Here is a 12,060-nt window from a genome sequence, read left to right on the forward strand (position 1 = left end):
TGAGTTTTATGGACATTTATTCACTCATAACTTCGAGTCAAGATATTTACTATAAATGTAATTCTATTTTTTCTTAATAAATTGAATGTTTTATTTTCAGTCTGATGTAGATTGTGAATTCTTTAAAAAAAGAGAAAAGATCTCTACAGCTTCCTTGTAACTCATCTTTTTTCCTTTGGTAAGTATTTTGTTTTTTCATCTTTTTAAAAAAAAAAACTCACCTCTTTTTCTTTGGTAAGTACTTTGTTTTTAGAAATTCTAAGAGTTGCTTTTATTTTTAACAGAGTATTAATTTATTTTCCCAGCTAGTTGTAGTAAAGCAGAGCCTTGTAACATTAAATAGTGAATATTTCAAGTATAGTTCTTAGAATAATTTTAAGGTGTGACTCAGTGGTTTGATTCTCACTTAATACTGGTTCAGTCATCTTATGAACTTTAAAAGAATTTTCTCCATAATCACATACATTTGCAGGTGTGTGTGTGTGTGTGTGTGTGTGTGTGTGTGTGTGTGTGTGAGAGATGTGCCCCCATCTCCAAGTCAGTTTTCAGGTTTTGGTGCCTCTCTTGACAACTCGTGCTTCGCCTGTATTCCCTTTGTCCCAAGGCAGACTTTGGGGGGCTGTGCTACCCTCCTCTCTTAGGGGTGGCTCTCCAGAGCCAGACCTACAGGGAACCCACTACTCCCTTGGGGACTGCCGGACCTCTGTGCTTGCCAGAGTCAGAGGGGTTGTAGGAGAAGTCTGCAGTGGTTTGCATGTGGGGGTGGGAGGTAAAACCACAAGGGAGGGCAGTGACCCCACAGGTGGTCAACCAGTATGGCAGCCACCTTTTTGACATGGGCCTAGGGGGAGAGAGCAGCATGACTGTGCAGCTAGCTGGCCACATGGTTCTCCCAACAGCCACTGACAGTACAGCTCTGTGTCCCAGGGCCAGAGGGGCTCCCCAAGTGTTTAGCAGTCAGCCGATTGTTAGAGGGGGAAGCGATACACTCTCCTATCTATCCTTTCCAACTAGTTCTGAGCTCCTTAAGGGTTGACCTCAGCTAAACTCTAACTGTTTTCCTTTTCTGTATATGCCCTAGCCCTCTCACAAGCCATAAAATCTTCTTAAACAATTTGTGACTATCCTCCAAAACAGAGGTGTGAGTTAGACTCCCTTGTAAACTGACTGTTCTTTTTGGGTTTAGATCTTAGTCTGTGGGGTCCTAAAACTGCGTGAGACTTTCAAATAGCTAAATTTCATGTTGGAAATACCACCTCTTCTGTGAAAGAAAGTGTATCTATTTGTAAAAAAAAAAGAGAAAAAGTTTTTAACTTACCCAGAGTACAAAGACATTCATGAGATGGTCTATCTGTGTCCGTTTAAAGGTGTACTTTCCACTGTTCTGCATTAATTTGGTGTCTGGCCCTAAGTAACACAGGAAGACATCAGATCATATAATCAATATATTCAGAGGCTTGGAATTGTTTGAAATATAACTTTATGATCATCTAATCTAATCTTTTATCCAAATTCCAGGGGATAAGCCCTGGAGAAAGGCTCACGGTTTCTGGAAAATATGTTTCTGAGGACATGTTTCCCAACTATTTCTGTAAAGTGCATTCATGCGGACTTCTATCTTTGCAGCACCTCAGAGAATCTCAACTTTTATAGGTGACTTAAATCAGAAGAGTAGTCCCAAACTTCTCTCTTATCACTGTCTAGTTTATTTAGTGTAGAGAGGAATTTTTCTGATAAAGAGAGCTCCACCTTCTTTTGAGGAACCCCACTGTTGGACCTGGCTATATTTAAAGTTTCTAATGAAGTGGGCAAAAGGAAAAGGCAATGGCAGTGATTTCTTCTGAGGTGGAAGCTGGAGAGCTGAGATTCCTCTGGGGCTGAGAGACAAACTCTGCGTTTCTTCATGACAGGGCAGATAGCTAGCAGAAGTAAGGAATTTTTAAAGGCCAACATGACTAGAGTTGGAAATTACTAACCACAGACATGGCTATAGAGAAAATATAAGAGGTTCAGAAGAAACTGTAAGTAGTAGCTTCCCTGGCCTTTTACCACCTGACTGTTATTCTTACATGTGGTCTAATGAATTTCATCAATGTTTATACATAGGGGAGCTGGAACTTCCCAGATATGCTAGCAAACATTGGGAACGCACAGCGTAAACTATGCCATTCTTTCTTCATAAGCATTCTTTGAAGGGCTTAAAGTCATGAGATGTTTGGCACAGACCCTGGAAGGTACAGGTACCCTTTTTTATTTTTTGAGTTGGATTCTCACTCTGTCGCCCAGGCTGGAGTGCAGTGGCACACTCATGGCCATCCCAACGTTGACCTGCTGGGCTCAGGTAATCCTTCCATCTCAGTCTTCCAAGTAGCCGGAACTACAGGCGCACGCTACCATGTCTGGCTAATTTTTTGATTTATTGTAGAGATGAAGTCTCATGAAGTTGCCCAGTCAGGTCTCAAACCTGTGGGCTCAGGCAGTCCTCTCACCTCAGCCTCCCAAAGTGCTGGGATTACAGGCTTGAGTCATGTTGCCCAGCCTGATACCTTATCTTCTAAGGGTCTTTAGAAAGACTGACCTTATCCCAGGTTTCAAGAAGAAGGTGGAGATCATGGTAGAATTTGAGCATCGTATAGCAGAAACAGCAACTCAGTTCTGCACTGAATACCTCAAGGTGCTCTTAGGGGCAACAGTTCTCTGCTTAGAGCTTTCCAAAGCTACTCACTACCATGTAACCAACCAAGGAAAACAACTAAATTTGTGCTGACTGGCAATCTCATTGCTATTGCTTTAGAAAAAAAATCTTTGGCTGATAAATGAGCTTTTTATGAGTGGCAACTGTGTGTGAGTAGTACAGTGAAGAAAATAAGTTTACTTTAAATCTTTTGGTTTGGGGAACTAGGGAGTCTAGAAGCTCCCTCCCTAGATCAAGGACCAATGAAGGAAACTCCACCAGGGCCTCCCTGGACTCTTAAGCATCTACCTAGGGCTTTGGTCCCATTATTTGGTCCCACTTATTATTTTGGTCCCATTATTTGGTCCCATCTACCTAGGGCTTTGGTCCCATTATTTAGTCCACTTATTATTTTGGTCCCATTATTTGATCCCATCTATCTAGGGCTTTGGTCCCATTATTTGGTCCCGCTTACTCCATGTAAGTAAGGAGTCTAGGAGCCTCATGTCTAGGAGTGGATTCTTGAAAAGGGGAGATCTGGGAATCTGGTTGAGCAGTATTCACTGTGGTAAATCATACGTGATGTTTCCTACTATGGTTGTCGCTGAAGGCATAGGGTAGCACAGAGGTTTCCTCCATTCTCCTGAACCACATCATAATTCAAGAAAATTCCTTGTTAAATATAATGAATTGAGGTTTCTAAATGACATCTCAAGAGGGATCACTACTAATGATCCATATGTAACTATTCTCTGGCATAGACTCGTCACATTATATTTTATAGTTTTGTCTATAATGAGCACTGTATCTAGTCTCTCCTCATGAGATTAATCCACATGTGTGCATGCTAATTTTATTGTACTTTCTCTGTATATACCTTCTTCTGTGCCCAGATCTAGCTGGAGAGACTCATGAGTGCCCTGTGGTCTTGAAACATAAAACCTTTCCCTGACAAAAGTAGAGCTGATATGTTGGAAGTGCATTGCTTGAAAAAGTCATTTGTTTTTCTAAGAAACAAGTTTTTTCTCCCTTCCTCCCTCCCACCTCCCTCCCTACCTATCTATCTCAAAACCATAGTGTTCTTGAAATATATATATATATTAGTCTCATATCCACATCCTGAAAACAAAGTACCCATAACTTTGCCAGGAATCCAGCAGCCTGGGGTCTGGTTGTGGCTGGAGGGAAACATACCAGTATAAACCACCAAGCCATAGCACCAATCTGTATTCCTGATGACACAGCCTCGGAATGGCAACTTGTCTTGGTTCAGGAAGTATCTTTTCTTCTTATAGTTCAGTATTCCTGTGAATTTGTCCAGTTTATTATTGGGAGGCTCACACCTCACTTCTCCTACAGAAAAATGAAGGAGTAAGAGTCCTGGCTTTATAATCTCAGGCTTTTCCTAACAGGATGGATGGAAGCTTAACAGAAAGGAGCAAAATTTCTTTTTCAAAATACATACATAATTTTTTTCCTATCTCCTCTAAACTGCTGCCCATTTCTCACCGGCTCCGTTCAGAAAGGCAGACAAAGGTTTCTGGACACCAAAGAAGAATAATTCTGTATATGACATGAATCATCCAGAGAGAGGGAAAAAAAACAACATGATAACTTACCACTCCAGCAGTGCCAGATCAAATGAGCTCTGAATCCGAACAAACTAAGAAACTACTTAACTTAAAGTAAACCTAATATTTTTTTCAAAATGAAAATAAAACTCGACTTTTTCCTGATTAGTAAATAGGCCCTTTGCAAATATTTATGCAATACTAAAAAGATAAAGAAGAAAGTAAAACTTATCCACTGACTTGAGAAAAGTGTTAATAACCTTTTGAAGTACATCCTTTCAAGTTTTTTCTATATATATGTACTCATAAACATAGATATGTTTCTGAAAACAGGTTTACATTACATATACTATGCAGTCTTTCGTACTTTGTGTTTTCTTTTAGTTTTTATTTGTTCCATGTCAATAAATATCAACTTCCATATTGTTTATAGTAAGTTGTATAGAAATCACTGTATGAATGTGCCACACTTTTTTTTTTGAGTTGGAGTCTTACTCTGTCACCCAGGCTAGAGTGCAGTGGCATTCTCATGGCTACTGAAGCCTTGACTTGTGGGCTCAAGCGATCCTTCTGCCTCAGTCTTCCTGTAGCTGGAACTACAGGTATGCACAACCATTTTGGGCTAGTTTTTTTTTTTTTTTATTTATTGTCGACACGAGGTCTCACCAATATTCCCAGGCTGGTCTTGAACCCCTAGGTACAGGCAGTCCTCCCACCTCTGCCTCCCAAAGTGTTGGAATTACAGGTGAGAGCCACTGCACCTTGCCTGTATGTACCATAGTTTATTTAACCAGTCCTCTACTGATGAAAATTTGATTTGGGCAAGCAAATCTATTTCCTAACTCACCATCAAAGGCAGAGAGCAGCTCCAGGTTATCTTTCATTTCACTGGTAGTTTTGATGGCCTGCTTCACTTTCAGGTTGGTTTCACTGGAGTAAAGGACACAGGGTCACCAGACTACAGGACATATACACAAGAACTATACGGGTCCAGTTTCTCTTACTTCTTCATGGAGTTTTAAAAAACAGATGTTGCCAGTAGGGCTTGGGATATAGGTTTGAGCCCCAAGAGTCATTCCCACTGTTCCTGTCTCTCGTGTGCAGTACTGAGGTGAGATGGCTCTTCAAAGAAGCTGCATGTCAGTCCACTGACTCTTCCATCTTTCCCTTCATTCCCTGCAACACACTGCCACTACTTATCAACCCATGATATCTAGCTGGTCAGGTGCTCTAGAGAAGCTGAAGAGACATCGCAAAACAACCTGGAGGTTTTGCTCCCTTCAAGAATAAGGAGCGGGCCCTGGTAAGAACCTACGTAGACCTCCAAGGAAATATACTCTGCAACCCTCCCAAGTATTCATTAAGCCCACAAAGGGATCACAATTAATTGTTTTCTGGAATGCACAGAGACATAAGCAAAAATGGAGGCCACATTAAAAAAAAAACAAAAACAAAAACAAACTGGCACCAAGAGAAATAGTTGTAAGAATGCAGATTGATACAAAATTCTACAGGACAAGCTTTTTGCAGATGGCCCTATCCTCCTAAGACCTTAATTTTGCGTGCTAATGAATTTCTAATTTAAATCCTTTATAGAACATGGTGTTTTATCAGTAAGTAATTTTTTCCATATTCAAATTGCTCCTGTGGAAACTTTGAAACTCTATTCTGGGAAACTACAGTTCTGTTAACCTCTTTCCTGCCACTCAGCATTATAGAATACTATTAGAGTGTTTCCAGTTTAGAGATGGAGAACATGGAATTTATTTGCCCATATTCTGTTCCCAGGGAGTGCTCAACTATTGCTGTCAAGAGCTCAGCCTTAGACTTGGGGGTCCCAAGGATTCGGCATTCTTTCTTCTCTCATCTGGATATTTCGAGGTTCTCTGGCTCATATACTTACTACCACTTCCATCTGAGAATAAATTAATTCCCTGCATCATGCTTTCCCTCACTGAGAGACCAATCTTAAAGCTGGCTAAACCGTCTTAATGGAGTATCAGGAGGAAACACTTACCCATCCTGCTGTCTCTATGTATGTCAGACCGTATGGCTCACTGCTAGAGAGTAATAGCATATCTGCCTGTTAACAGAAAAGTCAGAGAAAACAAGGAAAACAGGAAGGCAGGCTCTTAACATCAGTGTGACAAAAACAGTCACCTTAGGAACAGATGTGCACCCCAAGAATTTTACAGACACTGTTTACTTTGTCTAGAATCTATCACTGCTACCATACATCCTCTCCCAAAACAACTTGTAGCTGTGGTAAGAGATGGACAAGAGCAAGCTTTTACTGCAGGAGCTGCCAATCTCTAATGGAAAGTGAGGCAGACAAGGTTACCAAAAGAAGTGGGAGCAGAAGTGCTGTAAGAGTCCTTGGAACCCACGCAATTCAAAATAGAAAAGCTACAATCAAAAGAGGTCCTCACCATGACAGGCTGATTATTTTGTAGTTTTATTATATCTCCTACTTGGACATTCATCCACTTGTCCTCCTCCATCCTGTAAGAAAATGACCTTTAAATGTCTGCTGAGAACTTTCCAAAGCTCTGTATGGACAACCAAGAACCACACCACTCCCAAAAGGCTAAGAGAAGTGAAGACAAGGCTCAGGAGGACCAAACTGGTATGTGATGCAACCTTGCTGCAATCAAGAATGGGGCCTGTTTCTCTTGATTTCAGGCTATAAGGATTTCCTAAAACCCGGTAAAAGTATATATAGGCATACATACACATAATTATTTCAGTAGAATAGTTCAAATAGTAAGGAAGTAGGTAAAAAGAAAAATTAGTCTCCTTTGTCCCCAGGCTTTTGTTTTACTCTCCAAAGGTAGCAACTGCTAGTAATTTTAAAAATTTCTTTCAAGAAAATATCAATCCTTATAATCACATATAACACATACATTTAAGAGTTACATACTAGATACATAATTTTCTGCACTTTGCATTTTCACTTAATAATTTATCTTGGAGAGCACTTATAGAAGAGGTGACTCATTCTTTTTGATAGCTAAAATGTATTCTATCTGTATAGCTATACCATTTTTATTTGTTTATGTTAAAATAAGATTCCCACTGACCCCACAAGTCCCCACTTCCCATAGAAGGCAGCCTGGCAGCATGAGCAGATTCCACAATAATACTGGCTTTCTACTCTCTTCTTTTTTTGTACCTCAATTTCCCCAACTGCATAGGGGAATAAATCCTTCATCTCTTGAGAAACGACTAAGGAGGATGTACATGTTGCCTCAAGCATTTTGGAAACATGAGCAATGCCCTTGCGACAATTCTATTATGCCAACCACCCAAAGACCTGGGGGGGGGCATGCCTAGAGGCCACTGTTTGTTTGGCCTTTGAATGCAGTCCTGTTATCTGTAGGGCATGACAAACATCACCACTTTGTCAGATACACAAAAGCATGGGTATTCCCAGAACACCTGTTCTGAGAAGACAGCTGCCTGGAGAAGGGTCACATTTCTTTCACTCACTGAAGAAATTAGCTCTTTCTTTTAGAGAATTTTCTGATAGTGCTGAAGAGTAGTAGCTACAAGCCTTGGAAAAAGACATCTGAGTATTTATTTTGTCTTGATACAACGTTCACTTTTAGTAGTTCTCTAATATTCTATCCGCCGTGATCTTCACCAGTAAAACATGAGAGAAAGAAGGGCTATAACATTTGGGATTCTCCTAGGGGTTTAAAAACTCATATTTTATTACATAAGGAACTGCCAAACCATTACTAATTTGCTCCTGGACATTTAAAAAACCCATGTGTCCCAGATTTGGGAGGAGGGGAGACATTTCCTACAGATTTAAAATATTCAATCCTGTTGGGCCATAAGTACATTTTTCATTTCCAGGCATTGCATCCAAACTTTTGGTTTAGAAAATATGGTCAGAGAGCTAGAGAAGGCAAAGCTTTGACCTCAGGGGGACCATTCATATTATATTCTCTGTTTTATGTGAATGATACATCCTGGAGTTCTTTCTGTTTAAAGTATATACTGGCACTTTTTGTTTAATTTTTATTTTATTTTTTAATTTTAGAATCATGGGGGCACACATGAGGATTTGTTACATAAGAATATTGCTCCAAGATGAGGTTTGGGCTTCTGATGAGGCTGTTCCCATCCCAGTAGCGGGTGTGGTACCCAATGGGTGGTTTTGTCAACCTTATCGCCCCCTCCTTTAGCAGTGCCTGGTGTTTGTTACTCCCACCCTTGTGCTTGCATGTGCCCAGAACACACTGGTACTTTTTATGCTATAAATATTTACAAATGCTCGATAAAATAACATGAACATTCTTTCAAAAGCAAGGCTGTACTTGCCATAAAGTAAGGAACCAGGAAAAAAGAGCATAATAACATCCAAAACAGTAAGCACATTCTGAAGCTGTTCTTACCCTGGGTGGTGGAGGGGATTGCTAGTTTTAATAATCTAATAACTTGAGTTTCAATTTCTCCCACCAGAGAGACAAGAGATAAAGCCTTATGATCTTGAGAGGCAGTGAGTTGGAACTAATAACCTCATTTAAAGCCAGGACCCTTGGAGGGCAACACCATTCGTGAAAAAGTGATTAAAAAAAAAAAAAAAATCAACCCACTGGCAAGAAAGTTTGTCTATCTTAGTCTGGAGGGTTGGGGCTCAGTGAATGGATGACTTGCTGAGAATTTATACTGCATATGGTGTAGGGGTCAAATTTATACTTTCACCAAATTAGGTCTCAGCAGGTGATACCCTTGAGTCACCTGGCAGAAGCAAACACAAACCCTATAGCCACTGGGTGTTCTGTAAGGCCACCAAGATAAAGGTTGGACCTCAATCTTGAACTCCTTCAGGTTTGCACTTTCTTGCAATCATGCTTCTGCTGACACTGGTCACTTTTCCTTTCACACAACCTCTACTTGTTGAATTCTCTCTGTCCCGAAGGCCTAGTACAAATACCACCTCTTCCAGAAAATCTTCCTTCATTCCTTTATCAGCTGTGATTGCTCATTTTTATTAATTTCAATAATAATTTTTTCTACCTCTTAGGTTAGTCTTCATATTTGCCTTACTTGCCTGCCTCCTCCCATTCCTGCCAAAACTTTGGATAGCTATGACCAAACACCACTGCAATGGGATCAGTACCAATATTCTCTTTGGACTGTTAACAGAAAAGATAGCCTGACTAAGGGCTATAGCAGAATGGCCAATAAGCCATGTCACAATCCATTAATGTTCTAAAAACAGATGTTTCCATGCTGAGCACCACACAAATAATAATGATTTCCATATTAATATCATGTTATCATATATTAACTGCTTTAACATACATTACTTCCTTTTTATTTTCACAGGCATTCTCTAAGGTAGAGAATATTATTTCTAGTTTATAGATAAGAAAAACGATGCCCAGAGACACCTGAGATAATGTAGATAAGTTCAGGGCATGCTAGATCTAGAAACAAATTCTTCCTGCATCTGAGGTTCTTTTCACTATCCTGAACTAACTTCCCAAAGCACCCACCACACCAAGCTTTTGCAAGGCCAACCAGAAGAACTTACCTGCCATTTACCAGCAGCAGAACAGACTGGTTGTTGACTTGGTCATCATTTTGGTGCCTTTTCTAAAATCACACCAAAAACTGTTTAGGAAATAGACCCATAGCAAACTGCATATAGAAAGTTAATGTTTTGAAGCTGGGCTCGGTGGCTCAGCCTGTAATCCCGTGCCTTTGGGAGGCTGAGGTGAGTGGATTACCTGAGCCCGCGGGTTCGAGACCCGCCTAGGTAGCGAGACCTCATCTCTACAATAAATCAAAAAATCAGCGGGGCGTGGTAGCGCGCACCTGTAGTTTCAGCTACTTGGAAGGCTGAGGCGGAATGATCGCCAGAGCCCAGCAGGTTGAGGCTGCAGTGGCCGGGAGCGGCCACTGCACTCCAGTCTGGGCGACAGAGTGAGACTCCAACTGAAAAAAAAAAAAAAAAAGATATTAATGTTTTGAAATATTACCCAATGTAGTTTCTTTCTTTGTACTTCTTCTTCTCTACCCTGAAGCTCTTCTATCATTAAAACCAAGTCAAGAGGCTGATTGTCTCAGAGAAGCTGGGAAGGGAGGTTAGAAAAAGAATCCAGGAAGAAAGAGACAAAATCTTGGTTTAAAATGTCAAAAGCCTGGGGGAATGAGACAAAACAACTACGTCAGAAGCCATAGAGGACACAATACAAAATGATGGGCAGGACCACAGCGTCCCACACACCTTGGTAAGTGCAGAGAAAGCTACATATTCTCAAGCATACTTCTACCCCTATCCCCAGCCGTGATCAACATGTAGAAGTTTCTACAGCAGATGCAGTGAGGAAAGAGGTCAAAAAAATAAAGACCAAGTAGAAGGAGAACAAATACATGGTGTGTGCCGCCAAGTCTCATATAAATCTCCTCTTTCCAGTTGACATTACTTCCTGAGAAAAGGGTAGGCCTGGGAAGGAGGCAGAGAAAATCCTGAATTTGTCAGAACTCAGAATTGTCCAAATATTTATCCTAAAGAGACTGAGTTAAAAACTAGAAGTAACTGGGTTACCCTGAATTGGCAAGTTCATTTTTGATTCTCATTGGAAAGAATTGGGGTGGGGGTTTGTGTGTGTGTGGGGGGGGTGTTGTGATCTAAAATGAGTTCAGTTACAGAGAAATAAAGTTCTTTTTTTTTTTTCACATATGAGTTGTGACTGAAATTTAATCCAGGACATGTGCTAATCTTGGTTTAAAGAGTTACAGAGAAGCCGGGCTCGGTGGCTCAGCCTGTAATCCCACATCTTTGGGAGGCTGAGGTGAGTGGATTGCCTGAGCCCGTGGGTTTGAGACCCGCCTGGGCAACTTGGCAAGACCTCATCTCTACAATAAATAAAAATTAGCCATACATGGTAGCGTGCACCTGTAGTTCCAGCTACTTGGAAGGCTGAGGCGGAAGGATCGCGGAGCCCAGCAGGTCGAGGCTGTGGTGGCCGGGAGCGCCCACTGCACTCTAGTTGGGTGACAGAGTGAGACTCCAACTAAATAAAAAAAAGAGTTACAGAGTTAATATGCTGGGGAAACATGGTGCTCTCGAACTTTGGTTTAAAAATCTATTCTGGTAAAATCAGAAGGACTCTCTTAGGGGAAATGCAAGCAGGTCAAATCCCACCAGTACGCATGGTACTGGGTCCTCACCCTCAGGCCTGCTGTAAGAAGCCAAGAGGATGCCACACAGCACTCTTTCCAAGTTTCTCTTTCCAAGACCAGGAAAAGAGTCAGTCTCTGCTTATGTCACGAGGCTTTCTAAAACCAGAGGGTTCCCAGCTGAGCATACCTAATAGATTGAAAGTTGGAAAAGGAAATAGAAAGATTGAAGAGAAGAAAGAGAATGTAAAAAGAGAAGAAAGAGGAAGATCAAGAAAAAGAGGGAGCAGAGACAGAGGGAAGAAGGGAAAAGGAATATAAAAAGGAAGAAAGGGGAACAGAGGAAGAAGAATGAGAGCAAAGCCAGAGAAAGCTGAGGGGACTAAAGGAAGAGTGGGTTATTAAAGATGGGAGCGCTGGGTGCCGTGGCTCAAGCCTGTAATCCCAGCACTTTGGGAGGCCAAGGTGAGGAGATTACCTGAGCCCATGGGTTCGAGAACAGCCTGGGCAACTTGGCAAGACCTCATCTCTATAATAATCAAAAAATTAAGCCAGGCTCGGTGGCTCAGCCTGTAATCCCGCGCCTTTGGGAGGCTGAGTGAGTGATTGCCTGAGCCTGCGGGTTCGAGACCTGCCTGGGCAGGCGAGACCTCATCTCTACAATAAATCAAAAAT

General features: G+C 41.3%; 1 protein-coding gene across 1 annotated transcript in view; it reads right to left on the reverse strand.

The window, feature by feature from the left end:
• Nucleotides 1–12,060, reverse strand: part of LOC103265488 (phospholipid-transporting ATPase FetA-like) — a 61,346-nt gene that overhangs the window by 42,577 nt on the left and 6,709 nt on the right. Inside the window, 7 exon segments of the mRNA XM_021715057.1 lie at nucleotides 1,319–1,407; nucleotides 3,869–4,027; nucleotides 5,093–5,175; nucleotides 5,557–5,639; nucleotides 6,263–6,328; nucleotides 6,675–6,747; nucleotides 9,794–9,855. Of these exon segments, the coding sequence (XP_021570732.1) occupies nucleotides 1,319–1,407; nucleotides 3,869–4,027; nucleotides 5,093–5,175; nucleotides 5,557–5,639; nucleotides 6,263–6,328; nucleotides 6,675–6,747; nucleotides 9,794–9,855 (615 nt within the window).

The sequence above is a fragment of the Carlito syrichta genome, unplaced genomic scaffold (genome assembly GCF_000164805.1).
Source record: "Carlito syrichta isolate Samal-C Ts95f unplaced genomic scaffold, Tarsius_syrichta-2.0.1 Scaffold306593, whole genome shotgun sequence".
NCBI classification, from domain to species: domain Eukaryota; kingdom Metazoa; phylum Chordata; class Mammalia; order Primates; family Tarsiidae; genus Carlito; species Carlito syrichta.